The sequence below is a fragment of the Gobio gobio genome, assembly GCF_949357685.1.
Source record: "Gobio gobio genome assembly, chromosome: 10".
In the NCBI taxonomy this organism is placed as follows: domain Eukaryota; kingdom Metazoa; phylum Chordata; class Actinopteri; order Cypriniformes; family Gobionidae; genus Gobio; species Gobio gobio.
Window position 1 is genome coordinate 45243034 of NC_137116.1, and position 17964 is coordinate 45260997.

At 37.6% G+C, this 17964-nt stretch overlaps 1 protein-coding gene across 2 annotated transcripts in view; it reads left to right on the plus strand.

Annotated features, from left to right (window-relative positions):
• The window catches only part of sema6bb (sema domain, transmembrane domain (TM), and cytoplasmic domain, (semaphorin) 6Bb), a 141106-nt gene that overhangs the window by 94067 nt on the left and 29075 nt on the right, over window positions 1–17964 (plus strand). For both annotated transcript variants that reach the window (XM_079827855.1, XM_079827854.1), the window contains 7 exons: window positions 1265–1363; window positions 3042–3132; window positions 3772–3891; window positions 5730–5818; window positions 7787–8004; window positions 17159–17290; window positions 17399–17548. In XM_079827855.1, the coding sequence (XP_079683981.1) occupies window positions 1265–1363; window positions 3042–3132; window positions 3772–3891; window positions 5730–5818; window positions 7787–8004; window positions 17159–17290; window positions 17399–17548 (899 nt within the window). The remainder of the gene's footprint in view (window positions 1–1264; window positions 1364–3041; window positions 3133–3771; window positions 3892–5729; window positions 5819–7786; window positions 8005–17158; window positions 17291–17398; window positions 17549–17964) is intronic.

Consider the following 17964-nt stretch of genomic DNA (forward strand, 5'->3'; position numbering starts at 1 on the left):
TTATCGCTTAGAAGACCAGGAGCTGTGCCAAGTGTTTGGACTCTTAGAGGAATTTGTCGAACCGGTTTGATGAGTAGAGTTATGGGGTCTTTGTTCACCGGGCTCCTACAGAGACTCAAAAACGAAAACGCACAGAAACAGGATACATCTGCATCACAACACCCCCACCACATACACACAATGCCATTACAATAAAAAAAGCATCTGTCTTACAGAGATGCTAATAACAGGCCAGGCGCACTCATAGCAGTGATAGCATGTGATTTAATGCGCCGTTATCAGTTGTTATGCTGTTAGTTCATGATCTATCACCAACAATTTTAAGAGTTTATGAATTGCTCTCACCTCGCACGCATTCTCATCCTTTATTGGCATGACAGCTGGTATATATAAAGCAATTATTAAAATAAATAATAAATAAAAATAGTGCAAATGAAGTAATCTATACAGTTGTAATTTATTACTTTTTAAATTATTACTTTTTATATTTTTATTACATTAACAAATAAAATGTACAAAGTAACATTAGATAATACAATATTTAATTAAATAATTTAGGTAATTAAATTAGATACATTTAATACATACATTTTATTACATAGCAATGATTTCACTTATTATATGTTGAATTAAATTAACAAATAAAACTATACAGAATTAGAAATTACAAATATTTAATAATTAATTTTAATTAACGTAATTAAAGAATTTATAATAAAAAATGTAACAAAAAAGAAAATAAATTTAGATACTAATGATTTCTCTCATGTACTATTTCTCTCTGTCCTCATTTCTCCACTGAAAAACAAGAACCCTGTGAGGACCTGAGCATCTGGAATAATACTCACTCCCACTTCTCCCCCTCCGGCTCTTTCCACACGTCCTCACTCTCCCTCTTCATCCGCTAACAGATTGCTGTGATCATGTAGCCCCATTGCCCACAGGTTGCTGCCCATCAAATGGTGCCACACTGGCGGGCACACGCGGGGTGCACCGGTGGGGGCGGCACGTGGGGGAGCATGACATAAGCCATCTCTATTTCACATCTCTTAAAGCCCTTCACAGGTGCAGGGCTCAAACATGTGCGTTCAATTGAACCGAGGTTTAGCCGAATGACTCACTGTGGCGTGCCTCTGGTTTGCCAAGTGAATTGTTTGTACAGATGCAAACAATCCGTGGAATAAAATTGAAAGTGCTGAGAAATGTGATGTCATTCAGAGAGTTTGATTTAGGAGACAAACGACTTTCTTCTTCTGTTTTTTAGGATGAGTGCCGTAACTACATGAAGGTTCTGCTCAGCCGGCAAGGCGGATTGTTTATCTGCGGGACCAACGCCTTCAATCCGTTATGTGCCAATTATACAGTGAGTACTGCATACTCGAAACACACTTGCACAAAAATGTATTCTTGAGAACCTCACCACACCCTCTGTGCTTTCATTACCGCAATGTTTTGACAATGCTTTTGGGTTCTGTATTTTCTCATTACATTTTTTTGTACTTTATTCATTCTCTGCAGCCCATTACTTGTGTCACACATATTTTATTTTATTTTCTCCCTAACGGCTTTTTTGCTTTAAAACTTCACAGTACATTTCAGAGCACTGCTTGCGGCGTCGTTCTAAACCACTGGCTTCATTGGGTCACTACGCATTTTTGACCCGGATGGGAATCACTTCACAACCCCCAAGCAGAAAGAATCTCCCCTGCCGTTTGTTTATACTTTGTTTTTCCACCTGCCTGCCCGTCAATATGCCCAGAAGCAGCAAGCTGTTTCTGATGACCTCAAGAGCAGAGAACTGTCATTAATCAGACTAGATGCGGTTTTCTGTGCATTGTTGTTTATTCGAAAAGAATGGTAATGCCATTCAATGGGCACGTTGTTTGAATCCAAGACTCTGAGCGACTGTGTGTGTGTGTGTGTGTGTGTGTCTGTGTTGCCTTCCATCCATCTGGCTGGTGACTCTATCGCCCCCAGCGTACGTGAGTCCCATTAATGGAGGGTCTTAGCTGCTGGTCCACCTGCGGCATCAACTTGAAAACCACATCCATAAATGCTGCACCTCAGTACTGCTGTGCCAGACTTCTAACCCAATCATACTAATAATATACAACCTACTGGATTAAGCAGAAAAACACATAATTACTAATTATCCGCTCTGCCGGATTCTGCTGGAAAAAAATTATAAGAAATTCTTACTGACCCCAAACTTTTGCATGGTGGTGTATATAGACATTTTTATATATACTTTTATTTTATTACTATTATTATTTTTTAATTATAAATGATTTCCGTTTCAAATAAATGCTCTTCTTTAAATGTTTTAAAGGGTTGGTTTAAAGTTTAAAAACACTGAATGCCTGGAGATTGGAAGCAGTTAGTCGTCTTTTTTAACACATTTTTGTTTCCTCCGTTAAGTAATTTCACCGTTTAGTAGCAATTTGAGAAACAGCTTTTAGGAGCAAAATTGCAGACACTCAAACAGTAAAATAAAAATGTTCATAAGCGACATCTGTGCTTCCCCAATTTTGACAACCACCTGCCGCTATTTCCATCAAGGGAATTAGAAGGATAGAAGTTTGTGTATGAAGAAGTCTCGAGGACATGAAGAAACTCCGTCTGTTAGGTCTGAAACACAGTCGCAGATCTGTGTAATCAAAAGAATTATCGCACACCTGTAATGGAACATTACACCTGTCAAGAGTTTAAGAGGCTCTCTAGAGACAGAAATGTATGATAGAGACAGAGAGAGAGAAAGAGAGTGCACAGGTTTATTTATAGTTAGTTTTAATGGCCTGAGAGTAATTTTCAGCTTGCACTGTAATTGTGCTATAAATCGCCAGTGGATGTTTTTGAAATTAATTTTTGTGCATATGTTTTAACTCTGCTTCTGTTATTCCTACACTATTTCTCAGTTTCTGCTTTTGTGTTAGCAAACATTTCAGAGGATAACATTTCTTTTGATAGTGTTCGTTTTTCACATACTTTCTGTGCATTTTGTCTCTAATTAACTAATGTGTTTTATATGTGTGTGTATGCAGGGAGACACACTTGAGATGGTGGGTGACACCGTCAGTGGGATGGCTAGATGTCCATATGACCCGAAACATGCCAACGTGGCCCTGTTTGCAGGTGAGACATCATATTCTATAGCTTTCTGCATTAACACAATGAACATTTGCAAACCGTCCTTGCATATTAGAGGACTATATATAGATATACAGCAGTGCGGTAATGCTGATGTCCCTGCTGTTATTCTTTAACTTAATTACATGTCGGTCTATGAACAATATTTATGTGTATCTCTCACTCTAATCATGCACATATGCTGTGTAGCACATTCCCTGCACGGCATTATGGCTTTACTGCTTCCTGCCTGGATGAACCTGAAGGAAATGAACTTTTTTTGAGTATATGAAGATGCATTACACTGACAAAAGTATATTGAGAGCATATTTTTAGTCTGTAAGGCAGTGCTGATCCATCAGAGAAGACAAGGAAGCTTAAACAACTAAAAATGACTGTTGTTTTATCAATTTACCACCTAATGTGCACAACTCCGATGCATGAAACATGTATTCTGCTGCACAAATGGGAGATGTTAGATGGAAAAGGTATATAATGTATACCTTTCCCTTTTCCATCTAACTTATATTATACTATATTATATTGTTAATTATATTATATTATTAATTATATAATTTCTCTACATTTATCTCTAGATATTGTTATAGAGAGATATTTTATATAGTTTGTGTGCTGTTTTTACAGAGGGGAATCTGTACACTGCCACAGTGACTGATTTTCTGGCCATCGATGCCGTGATCTACAGGAGTCTGGGGGACAATCCTGCCCTGCGAACGGTGAAACACGACTCCAAATGGTTTAGAGGTAATGAAGACGTCAAACGTTAGTTGACAGGAAGGGGAAGTCGTGCAGAGTCAGCACGCAAATGTAATATTAATGCTGTTTGTGTATGTATAATGTGTGTGTGTGAGAGAGAGAGTTAAGTGTATTAATTCATGTGTCATGTTTGTTGTTAAAAAGCATTTTTCACTTACATGACTTTACTGTTCCAAAACCTAGTGAGCTGCCTTGTTTTGCCTACTGTCTAAATAGGCAACTGCCTACTAAGACAGCCTCTTAACTGTGTGTGTGTGTGTGTGTGTGTGTGTGTGTGTGTGTGTGTGTGTGTGTGTGTGTGTGTGTGTGTGTGTGTGTGTGTGTGTGTGTGTGTGTGTGTGTGTGTGTGTGTGTGTGTGTGTGTGTGTGTGTGTGTGTGTGTGTGTGTGTGTGTGTGTGTGTGTGTGTATACACAACAGACCTTGTGTGTGTGTGTGTTTGTGTGTGTATATATATACATATGTATATATATATATATATATATATATATATATATATATATATATATATATATATATATATATATATATATATGTGTATGTGTATGTGTATGTGTATGTGTATGTGTATGTGTATGTGTATGTGTATATATATATATATATATATATATATGTATATGTATATGTATATATGTATATATGTATATATGTGTGTCAAAAATGAGGTGTTAATTTCAATTTTTTTCTGTTTAACACGTTAAAAATTTACAGGATAAATGCAGCATAGTATATGATTATGCTGTCTGGGTTCCGCGAGATCTCAAGAGAACACAGTTCGGCACACTGTCTGAGAAGTGTCTCTCTGTGAACACACACCCGAAACACGCACCTCTTTTAAGACTGTGCTTACAACGATACTTAGAAAAACAAGCATTTTCTCATGATTTTGTATGGTTTTTTTTTTCATTCAAACACGATAAGATGCAAAAGAGGACTCGGTACTAACACACTGTCTGAGAAGTCTCTGTGAACATCATGACAAAATCATGACAAAATGCTAGTTTTTCGAAGCATCCTTGTAAGCACAGTCTTAAAAGAGGTAAAAGGTCTAAAATGAACGTGTGTTTCAGTCAGTCAATAGCAGTCAATTTACCTACTACAGTCTGTTTCGTTAATGTTAATCAAAGAAAAAAACGAATAGAGATAATCACTTAGTGCTCTTGTCTGAATGACTTTTGTAGGATTAATATACATTTAATTTATACAGTGAGGACTATGCAGTTATTTTACATTTGATTACTTTATTAAATGAATTATATGCATACAATATATATAACAACTCAGGCAAGAAATACTACATAAATTGAATGATGTAAAGTATCAATAAAAACAGATTGTGAAATATTTCATTAGATTTATATATAAAAAATGGATCTTGCATCATCTTCCATCTTGGATTTATTTTTCACTGAGGTTGTCACAGTGCATTCTGGGGTAGACATCTTGTTAGCTTTTGGAGTGGAGCATTAATGTCAGGGTCGATAAGGCTTTCTAAGGATCCACATCTGAGTCAGCAGCCAACTTGATGCCAAACTCCACCCCCTCTTCCCATCTTCCTTTGCTCCTATGGTCTGTGGCCTGACGTGATCTCTACCTGATGCAGCAGAAAGCACATCTGCGTCCTGACTCAAACTCCCTCCTGCTGTCCTGGGTCACTTCCTGTCCCAAAATGCCCTCTCTTTCCTTTTTTCGTTTTGTTTTTTTGATGAGCTAATGGCCCTATTGGAAAGCAGCCTGTAGTTCTGCTTCTGAAAATCATGTGATCTGAGAGAGCAGTAAAGTGTCCTAAAGACGAAGTACTAATGGTTTGGCCCTGGTCTGTTTCAGAGCCGTACTTTGTGAATGCTGTGGAATGGGGGCCGCATGTCTACTTCTTTTTCAGAGAGATGGCCATGGAGTTCAACTACCTGGAGAAGGTGAGAGGATTTTAGAGCACAAGTCTCATTATTCTCACATGTTTCTTCTAGAGCTTAACAAGACATCTAAACAGTGCCAGTCTGCACTCAGAAGGCAGATATTTCTATTCACTCTTAAATTCAAAGTTATTTATTGGCATTTATGGTTCTGTGAAAAACCTTTAACATCCATTTGACTTTTTCATTGCACAAAAGATTATTTATAGTCAGGGGTGCAAACTTGTTACTTGTAACCTGTTAATTTTCCGCTTTCGATCAAAAATAAGTCATAATTGTGATTCGTCTAGATCCGATGAGTTTTTGAATATGGAGGGGGGTGCTAGGGCGGAGTCACGGTAAATGACATCAACAGACGCCTTCTGAAGTTACTCATTCACGTGAGGTTGCTGTGCTGTGTGGTCACGAAAACTTTTCATTTGCATGCCTTTGTAATCATTGCTGTGTAAAAATAAGTAATTTTAAACCTTTGAATGGCAGTTGGCAGCGAAAGACGACTCATTTCTCCATTTGTGCGAAAGAGTTTCTGACCGCTATCTGAAACGCAGACACATCCGCTTCGCACAGAGTGCCTGAGTTTTGAACAGAGTTATATTTGGCGCTTTACTGGCCTTGAATGGTTATATATACATACGTATCAAAATCCTCGTAAACCGTAATTTATGTCTTAAATGTAAGTAAACAAGTAAACTGAGAAAGAAAATGCAAGTGTTACAGTATAATGTCACAGAGCCATAGAAAAACCCGGGCAGCGACAGTGTCCAATTTTCTTGCTGTCTGTCATTCATATTAATCAAACAAAAAAAGAGAGAAATTCTCGCACTTCTCTCGGGTCTCATGTTTTTTTTTACCTTTTCACCCCTGATGAGTTTGCACCCCTGATAGTGGAAAATGGGTTCTTTTAGATTATTAAAATGTTCTTCACTCTAAGAAAAAATGGTTCCTTGTTCACTGAAAGGTTCTTTGGGGAACCCACAATGGTCCTTCTATGGCATCACCTGCAAAAAATGCCTTTTGAAACCTCCCAAGAGCAAAGGATTTGGGCTATGATATTCACATTAATTTGATGGCTCATTACTCTTACTGCATATCAACTATTGTCTTATTTGTGTCTATTTTGTTGTCTCATAAGGAATTTTAGTTTAGTTCTAATACATCAATATCATGGTTTCATGATAAAATGTACACCTTGAATGCAATGTATGTTAGTTTGGATGAAACGTCTGCCAAATGCATACATTTAAAAAAGGAGAAAATAGGAGTAAAACCTTCCTGTGGGATCGGTGGAGAAAGATCAGGGAAAAGATAGCAAGAGTAATCTGAAATTGTGTTACCGAATGTCCAGTCTGGCAATATTATTCAAATGTCAATACTATCTACTCTATTTCCAGTCAGACTGCAGTATGACCTTTTCCCTGTTTTTGTGCTGAATGTTTAATTTAATAATCATGTCCTATAAAGCTGTCTTGAGTGTAATTTAGGCACCAGAAGTTTTTTTTTTTTCTGTTGATGTTTTTCAGAGCAACTGAAATACCATCCGTAATATCATTTACTGAAAACTGAGAAAAACACATTGACAGATTAACAAGGGTTCCTTTTATGTGAGAATTAGCAATGCAAGACTCAGAACAGAATTGACTGCAAGACTGCAAGAACAGAATTGTGCTTGCGCAAGCATTTTCTACTGCTGGACCTCGAGGAGAACAAAAACCCATTGTACTTTGGATTCAGCTCTGTTGAAATCACTTGCCGAGCCCGTTTTAGGGAATGCTGACGTTTTCATGAATGAATTTATATTAGCTTACCCATTTTACACAGACTAGCTACTCTCCGAAATCTGCTTAAAATCCACAAGGATTAAAAGATTTGGGGCTTTTTGGAAAGGATACAGTACTGTTTGATGTGTGTATTATCAAATGCTTATAATTCATAATTAATATGCAAGTTAATTTCATTTTCTGTGACCCTCAGGTGGTTGTGTCTCGTGTTGCACGCGTGTGCAAAACCGATCTGGGCGGTTCGCAGCGCGTCCTTGAAAAGCAGTGGACGTCGTTCCTGAAAGCTCGGCTGAACTGCTCAATCCCGGGAGACTCGCACTTCTACTTCAACCTCCTGCATTCCACCAGTCCCATCATCCGCATGCACGGCAGGGATATCATCCTCGCTGTCTTCTCCACACCCTCCAACAGGTGGGTCACAGCCTTTACCTACAAGCACTGACAACTATTTCTCGCCAGCAGTCAAGAAGCGAGAAAAGAACCACCCACGATGCATATTGCACACAAAAATGGCAATGACTGGCTGATTTCACTAGCTTCTTTCTGATTGGCTGGCTTCCAGTTCCAGGAGTCAGGGTGCACTCGTTTGTATCACTCAAGTTGTATTTTTTTCTGCGAAAGAACTTGCCAAAGTTTGCTAGGAATCAATCTTTGAAAGATTTTGTTGGAAACTCTCAATAGCACATAATGTAAACAAGATATACAAGCGTACCTACACTACCGTTCACAAGTTTGGGGTCAGTAGAAGAAAAAGAAAAATTAAATACATTTTTTTATTCAGCAGGGAAGTATTCAATTGTAATCAGTAAGTGACAGTAATATGTTTTCATTGTTACAACAAAAAAATCTGTTTAAAGTAAATGCCGTTCTTTTTGAACTTATATATATATATATATATATATATATATATATATATATATATATATTGAATAGAATATGTGGCCTCTTTCTGACGAAGCACTTGTAGACTTGCAATGTAGACCTTTACACTGAAAGTGTAGCTAAAGAAGACTAAGAACCACCCGATTCCAACCAGACTGTGAATCTCGAGAGATAAATTCCCAAATATAGTGCATTAGCAGCCTCATTGATAGACATTTGAGCTGGAAATATCACAGGCTGGTGGCAACAGCGGAGCACTGGGAGAAACGGGTACAATCGCTCTGGGTTTAGGTCGTCCTGTGGGATTGTTGGTGAAAAACCACTGAATATAGAACACTGGTGCGACACTGCAGGGAATATTATTGCAGGTTTTAATGGCATGTAGAGAGGCGCTGCGAGAGAACGGGAGGGGGAGAGATGGAGATTGATGTATGAATGAGGAATGGGATTGACGTGGGGAGATGTACACATGCTGACAGGCTGTCACCAAGATGTCACACTTAGAGAGGAAAGCAACAACAAAACATATATTTTTGGGATCAGGGAGCAAGTGCATGTTTTGACAGAGTTTGCTGGAAATAATTACAGGAAAGAATGTGAGAACACAAAAAGAGGGAGGCCTGTCAAGAGGGTGGGAGTGAAGACGCTTAAAGAGTCATTACTATGAGAGGAAATGAAGAGTAGAGAAAATTGGGAGAAAATGGTTCATGGATGCACGTTCCTACCAGTGTGTGTGTTCAAGGTCTGAGAGTGACTGCTCGTAGGGACATTTCACCCAAAAATAAATGAATACATCTCTTATGCTCATCAAGGTTGCATTTATTTGTTTGGTAAATGCAGTAAAAACAGTAATATTGTGACATATTTTTACATTATATATTAAAATGTAATTTATTCCTGTGATGGCAAAGCTGAATTTTCAGCATCCACATGATCCTTTAGAAATCATTTCTTATTATGAATGTCTTCATTATAACAGTTGTGCTTCTTAGTATTTTTGTGGAAATTGCTACGTTTTTAAGGATTCTTTGATTTAATAGAAGTAAAAAAATGAATTTATTGATTGAAATTATTATTTTAATTTATTTAAAAAACAATTCAACTATTTCAAACAATTTCAAAAACAATCACACTGATTGTTTTATGTATTTTGAATTTGTAGACTAAATAAATGAATTTCTAAATAAATGTCAAATAAAATGTTTTTAAAAAATCATTTTTAAATTTAGCCACCACAGATTATATTCATAATGAGATTTGGTAAAAATTACATTTAACAGTTTTATTAAATCATTAATGTTTTTAAATATTTACTTTGAGTGAGCATTAGATGACTGCAAAGGTCATCTAAATGTAATGATGTATAATGATTACAATGATTATTTATTTAATTTTTTTGTGAAAATGAATAATGGCTTAAAGTCAAATTTCAGACTTTACATCAGTTGATTCATTTAATATCTTGTTGAACTATGTCCTCAGTGTGTGTAAGAGCGTGCATGATTGGTAATATTTAATGAGACCTGTGTGTGTGAGACAAATGAAGAGCAAGAGAGCAGCCTCTGAATGATGGAAGAAGGGCAGGACTCCCAGCATGCAAATGTGTATTTATGTCAGAGCAGGGGCCAAACCACAGCAAATGCCAAGTCTAATAACATCTCAGTCTGCTAATGGCTGCTCTGGGGGAGTCGAGACGGGAAGAGGAAAAATATGAAGGATGAGTGTATGTGGGGGGGTTATGTGGGATACTCAAGGACGACTGAATGAGGCGGTCAATAATAGCCCACATCTCCCCCCACCTCTCCTTCACAAGAGTAAAAAAGGGTTTTATCAACTGGCTCTTACATGGTTCCTCTCCTCTTATCCTGAGGGCACGGATCCACGGCGGGCTCAGTAAGAGATGGAGCACCGAGGTGCTGTGGCAGGGAGCGTCCAGCTGTACAAGCATTCCCGTATGCAGCTGCAGTCCTCTATAAACAGCACAGGGGGCTTCGCTAGCTTGCTGGGAGGATGTGTGGTCTGTTAAAGAGCTCTCAGACAAATTGCCGGGACCGGTTATTGCGTGGCAGATGCAGCAGCAGGGGAGGACTATGGGAATGAGAGGAGCCCATGTTGGGATGTGGTTGAGATGGGTATAAGTATTATGGGAAGGACGGTAATAAAGTGCAGATTGTCTAGAATGCAGGGACTCATGCTGAATGGAGAGCGGTTACAGGACTATTCTGTGGATTTTGAACATTTTGCTGGTTTCGCATAAATGCTGCTTATTTATACATGAGCAGGTTTAAATTCTAAATCTTACTTTAAATATTCATGCAGTTTTTTCCCAAATAAGGCAAGCAAAGCATCACTATTACTATTGCTCGTACATGGTAGGGATTTGAATGAATAACTTAATTTGTAATCCTATAAGGATGAGCTCCTTCATAAAAGAAGTATGTACTGTAGTCTTGTAGTTCTAATTTTCATATTCACTACCGTTCAAACATTTGGGGTTGGTAAGATTTTGTAATGTTTTTGAAAGAAGTCTCTTATGCTAACCAAGGTTGATGGCCTGAATGTCATTACTTCAGAAATCAATATGCTGATGTAATATGCTTATCTAATATGCTGATTTGATGCTCAAGAAACCTTTTTTTATTATTATGTTGAAATTAATATTGAAAACAGTTGTGCTGCATAATATTCCTGTGGAAACCATGATACATTTTACAGGATTATTTGATGAATGGAACGTTCAAAATTAAAATGAAATAAAATTGTGTGTGTATATATATATATATATATATATATATATATATATATATATATATATATATATATATATATATATATATATATATATATATATATATTATATATATATAAAATAAAAATCTTTGATCAATTTAAAGTGCCCTTGCTTAATGCCACAATATGTAATTTTTCGCCGCTAGAGGTCGCTTATTCAAAACAAAGGCGTAGTTTGATGACGCCATGATTTCGCAGAGCTTTTATTACGCCGCAGATGACCTCTTCCGCTTTTTCCGGTCATGCGTATATGTGGGGTAACGCAGCGCTGTTTTATCATATTAGATACATTATTTGAGTGTGCTGAAAGTTATGTTATAATGCTACTCTGTTTGTTCGCTCGGCGGCTAATATGAGACACTTGTTGCACACTTGCAGTAAGCTGGATCGATATTAGGCATGGTAAAATATGGTACTCGCAGTAAATCATGAAAACGAGATTCCAGACTAACTGTGTTGAGCCGTATAACAATGATTAGTTTTCTATCAATGAATGCATCCAAACAGTTGCCCACCTGTCTAATAAAACACATTATATATTAAAGCATCTTTGGTGTTTCCATGGTTTCTACAAAATAAAACCGTAAATCAAGGGGAACGTGGGTATGATGTCATTGATAGGCGATGAACGGACACGGTCCGTTTCATGTTTAAAATTGCTTATTTTTCTGGATTTAAACATTCTTAGTACAAGTCAACTAAATCTATAACATCGTTTTAGTGGTTTTTGGATAATTTGATCCAAAAATCTTACATATTTTGCCTTTAATAAAAGTATTAATTTCTTTTTTTTTTAAATCTTGCTGACCCCAAACTTTTGAAGGGTGGTATAATCAAAGTTTGAGGAGGTGGTTGGTTTTGGTTATTGGTTTATTATTCTCTATTGAATAATGTTTTTAAATCCATCTGGAGGAAATTAATGGGAAAAATACTTCCAGAAACCAAGACTGGAAAAAATTATTCATTATTTCTCTCCTTTATACTTTGCTGTATATGGCATCAATGCATAGAGTTTTCATTTTTTTTATGCATGGACTGTAGTAGATGATGGGAAGAAAAAGCGGGGAACTTGCATCGCTCACATGAGCCCCACAGTTCATGGAGTCAACGCATGTGCTAGGGTGTTGAGGATGATTTCCAGGGCTTGCTGTGTGGTTGCTAGGAGTTTAGGGTGGTTGTTTACGAGTTCAAGATAAAACTTAGCTCACCTCCCAAGTGTCCAAGATATTCTTATCCCTAGACATGGCTCGGATCATTCCTAGAAAGTACGCTAGCGTTCAAAGTGTTTGGTGAATCAAATGTGTTCCAATAAAACATTAAAACGCTTAATGCATATTAAATATTTTCAGAATATTCTCTCTTTAGGAGACCGGTTTCACTCTCACAGAAACAGAACATGCGGGAGAGAGGTATTTGCATCTCATTTGAGCTCCTGATGCTTCGAGGTGTGAGGCCGAGGCTCCAAGCAGGGCTGGTGAGAGGGAGTGAGATTGTTGTAAATGAGAGGCTGCAGGTGAGATCATCCTCTCAGTGGATCATGGTGGATGCAGGAGGAAGATGCTGTGTTCAGATTGAAGGGGGAAATGAAAGAAGGCCCGAATCTGCTGGAGAGGCACACGCTCAGGTTTGAGGCAGCTGAGGGACATTTAAAGAGAGAGTGGAGACAGAGAGGGCTCACAAAGGTGAAGAGAAAAAACAGGAGCAACGGAGAAGCATTTTGACAGAGCTCCAAGATGAGATATACAGAAAGAGACACAGAGGACCTTTTCTGTTTAAACTGGCAGACCGTACACTAATTCAATCAAATTTCCTTTACTGATCTTTGTATTGCACTTAAAGGGTTAGTTCACCCAAAAATGAAAATTCTGTCATTAATTACTTACCCTCATGTCGTTTTACACCCGTAAGACCTCCGTTCATCTTCGGAACATAAATGAAGATATTTTAGTTGAAATCTGATGGCTCTGAAAGGCCTCCATTGGCTCAATGCACGGTTCACTCTCAAACCCTTAAAAGGTACTAAAGACGTCGTTACAAAGTCCATCTCACTACAGTGGTTCTAAAACCGCTGAATCGACTCGCTGATTCATAACGCTTCGAAGCTTCATGATGCCTTGTTTTGAAATCGTCATCACTATGTAAGTCGTTATTTAGGGTTTTTTTGCGCACAAAAACTATTATCGCCGATTCATAAAGTTATTTTAGAACCACTGTAGTGAGAAGGACTTTGAATTATTTTTTACATTTCCAGGCAGCTCTGGAACTCATTTTTATCACTTGCCATGGCGACAACTCTCAGACGACTTGAAGCCTAAAGCTTTCAGCACAAATGTGGATTGATGTAATTGGTAAATCAAAAGCATCAGAAATGACGAGAGGCATCGTGCACATCAAAAACAGGCAAAGCAACAAATCGATATTTTTCAACTAGTGCGGTTAATCGATAACATTTTTTAAAACTAATTAATCACACAATTTTTATGTAATAAAAGATTAATTGCACCTAACATTTAAGTTTTTAATTTATATTGTAATAATTTCACATTTAATCTCCAAATTAATATAGAAACATCATAAAGACTGTTTAAATATTTGATCTAACTGGTAGTAAATATACCAAAATTTAATACATTTATCAAACACTTATTTCACAGTCTGCATAAAATCTAAATTAAATATAGATTAATCTTAAAGCTACAAAAGTCTTTTGTTATTACATTAATGGCTGCTGTCACTTGAAGAGCTGCCACACATGACGCGGATCTGACACACATCATTTCTCACAGCTCTTTACGGTCATTTAAGACTTCATTTAAGACTTATAAGGATAGACAGAGGACATTTTGGCATACTTTTGTGTTTTTGCTCATTCAAGAGAGGGAAAGGGAACTCATTGCGGCCGTGCGCTATCTCTGTGAACGAGAGTGTGTGTGTCTGTCACACTAGATTCTTATTCTGCATCTTATTGCACTTGAATGGTTTAATAGGCCTGGAATGAATGATAGTGTGAATATATACTGTAACACATCCTAGCTTTTTACAGAAAGTATTCAGATGTAACCCCCTTTGTAATCATTACCATTTTCATAAGTAACTAATTTAATTACACTTTTTTTTTTTCAGTTACTGTAACGGATTACTGTTACATGTATTTTGTAATTAAACTACCGATACGTAACGGCGTTACATGTAACTAGTTACTCCCCAACACTGAAGATACAGTAGCAGAAATTGAGGTTTTATGGGTGGTAAATGGTCATGTATACCGAATTCTGGCTGTAAGAAACCTGAACTATTCATAATGCATAAAAAACAAATAGAATATATCCCATTTAACACATGGCACAATAATAGTTTAGCACAAAATTGTTTTAGAAATATATTTTTTATGTATAAAATACGTTTTTATGTGAAAGAAATGTTACGAGAAACAAGAATGCATATGGTTTGATATTCTGTTTTAAAAAGAGAAAGCCGTGTTCTGCCACTGCTGCAAGTTGTTCACCTGTCAGGCCTGTTGGAGGGTCTGCAGTGTGTCAGACTGATGACATTGATGATCAGGCTGGTATGAGCCTAATGAGGTCTTGTCAGAAAATTGCCTAAATGCTGAAGCTGAACCGTTTGAACAGTTTCAACCCTGTCAATCAGTAGGTCATTCTCAGCTGCTGTCTGGCCTATGCTTTCACACGCACATAAAAACCCTCTGCAACCACTGGACATGTGGCAGATGTGCCCCTCAATACTATTGGAGACAGCTGTTTATCCTTGCTTCTGCCCCTGAGCTTTACAGACTCTCACATTAATTCCCTTCCAATCCCAGCAAGCCATACTCCTCATGCACGCTTTACACTGACCACAAAGCCCAGATCACCATGGGTGATTTTGCCAGGTCAGCGTGGGTGTCACTGCCATCCAGTCTCTCAGAATCATTTGTTGAAGCCCATAGAATCCTGGGTGACAAACGTACTGTGTGCCGTCTGTTTTCGAAGCAGAAGGTTCTTCAAATGAGTTTTAGCACCAATAAGATTGTAAGAGCTTAAGCTCAAGAGAGCGGTGGAGAAGGAGTGAACGACTCACCTGTGTCAAGGATACAGCTGTGTCTTGTACTTATAAAGTATGTCAGTGCCAGAAAATATGAAGAGAAAGTAGCGAAAGAGAGAATGAGTGGGCGTAAACGAGAACTGAACTGACTCGCCCTATATGACTCTCTGTTCTCTCTTAAGAAGTCTTTAAGTGCTGAAAGCTGTCACTTCACCAGAGACAAATCATTTCAGGACAGTTTAGAGAACGAAGCTCAGTGTTGCAGTTGGAGGAGAGAGATGCAATCACTATTTCGGTTTCCATTCATGTATTTTTATGCGCATTTTGAGATATTGCATAAAATTGCTGTATGGAGAAACTGACATTCTGCTCATATGTTTACATGCCACTTGCAGAATATGCAAGAAGGAAGGATCATAAAATTGCATGTTATTTTTTTATTTAGTATTATCCTGAATAAGCGTACTCTTAAAAATAAAAGTTCTTTGAACAAATCCATCCATCTAACCTCTCCATTGTGCTAAAGGTTCTGTATAGTGGAAAAAGTTCTTGAAATGATGAAATTGTTCTTCACACTAAGAAAAAATGGTTCAAGAACTATTCAATGGAAGTTTGTTTGGAGAACCCAAAATGGTTCTTTATGGCACCGCTGTGAAAACCTCCTTTTGAAACCAATTCCCCCTTTCGAATGTATTTTTAAGGATGAAAAATATCCAATTACTTAATTTACACATATGAACCAGTTTAAAAGTTTACATAACCATGACCTGACCAGTTAAACTGAGCACTGTTTTTTTTTAAAAATCCTCCAGGTCCTGCACATTCTTTGGTTTTCTAGAATGTTCTACATATTTGAACCCTTTTCAACAATGGCTAGGATTTTGAGATCCATTTTTTCATGCTAAGGGACTTAGACTAATATTACAAATGGTGAAAACTTTCACTGATTCTTAAGAAGGAAACATGATGCTTTAAGAGATGCAATAAGACGACAAATCACACAATTTAAAGTATGCATTGCTCATGGCTTGAAGATACTTGCTAGGGGTTAATATAAATCCAATATGATTCCAAGTCCAAGCAATAGTAATTATTTCCAGACTAAAAATATCATTTAATTACTTTAAGATGCACACAGTCATGTACACTATAAATAAACTTTTAATTGGTCAACTTTAGTGTAAGATGCATTACCATAGGGTATAAAATGACAATATGTAATTTTACATTATATGTAAATTTATGGGCTTTAATTTGAACTAAACAATTAATTATCTTGTAATATTACATAGTAGAAGGACATTTCCAAGGACAGTTTATAATGTTTGGTTTTACATTTTCTGTGTAGTTCATTTCATCAGTGTCATCGGTGTTGCCCTAATGTTGTTTTGTCTTTGTGTGTATGACCCACGTCTATATATGAGTATTGGTCATAGTCAGTTTTGGTCAGGATGAATTCTGATTCATCATGTGGCCGTTGAGCCACTTATATTATTTTTGGAGAAACCAACAATAATCACTGTTGCATTGTTGTATTGCTGTGTTCTTGAATAGATCCTCAGTGGGAGGAAAAGGTCAATGAATGGAAGAGCTTGCAGTCACCCAAGGCTTCCTGTGACAGCTCTGGACAATATTCTCTGCTCTATTTACTTTGAAATGACTGTCCAATTACCCATGTATGGATCTATTCAAGGCTGTCAACTAATGTGTTTTTGACATGTTTGTGATAAATTAAATCCGTTTGGTGTTGCAAGCCTCCTCCAGCACAGAGCAGTATCAAGGAAACAGAACAGGTCTGAGGGTATCACGTAATACAAACATTATGCCGTGTTTTTTTTTCTTTTCTTTTCAGTATTCCTGGCTCTGCAGTGTGTGCTTTCGACATGGAGCAGCTGGCCGGAGTGTTTGATGGAAGATTTAAAGAGCAGAAATCGCCTGAGTCGATATGGACACCTGTTCCAGATGAGGTTGTGCCCAAACCGAGGTACCAAATGAAATGACATTTACAACTCTAGAGAGTGTTTTATGTCCTAAAATGCCAACCTGCAGAGAGAAAGTTTATAATAATGTGCTGTGTTTGTGAATTTCTCAGACCGGGTGGTTGTGCCGTACAAGGCTCGAAGTTCAACTCCTCCAACTCTTTCCCCGATGATATGCTAACTTTTGTCAAGACCCATCCACTGATGGATGAAGCCATCCCATCGCTTGGTCAGAGACCATGGATTGTTAGAACCATGGTCAGGTGAGGACAACTTTCTCTCAGGCATCCTAGACCACTGTTAAAACAACATAGGTCATACAAGAAACATGGTATCTGGTTTGTCATTGGTCTGAAGTGGACTACCAGCTCTAGATGAGCTATCAGGTTGAGCTCAACAACACCATCTGGTAGTCCATCAACCACCTGGACTACCCTGGGCAGGCAAATGACCAACTTCAACCTTCAGAAGCTGATTTTAGCTGGATTTTTCACAAACTTCAAGCAAAATAACATATAATGAGCATTAAATTGAGCTGCTAAATTCTTCTGGTCATGCTTTTCTTCCTGGCTGTGACGTCTGCTAGCATTAGTATCTGTCCAATCTCAGTCTTCAGACTATGGGGTTCCAGTAGCTGGGGTTTCTCAGCATCCCACAGGGCACAACAAGATTATTGTGA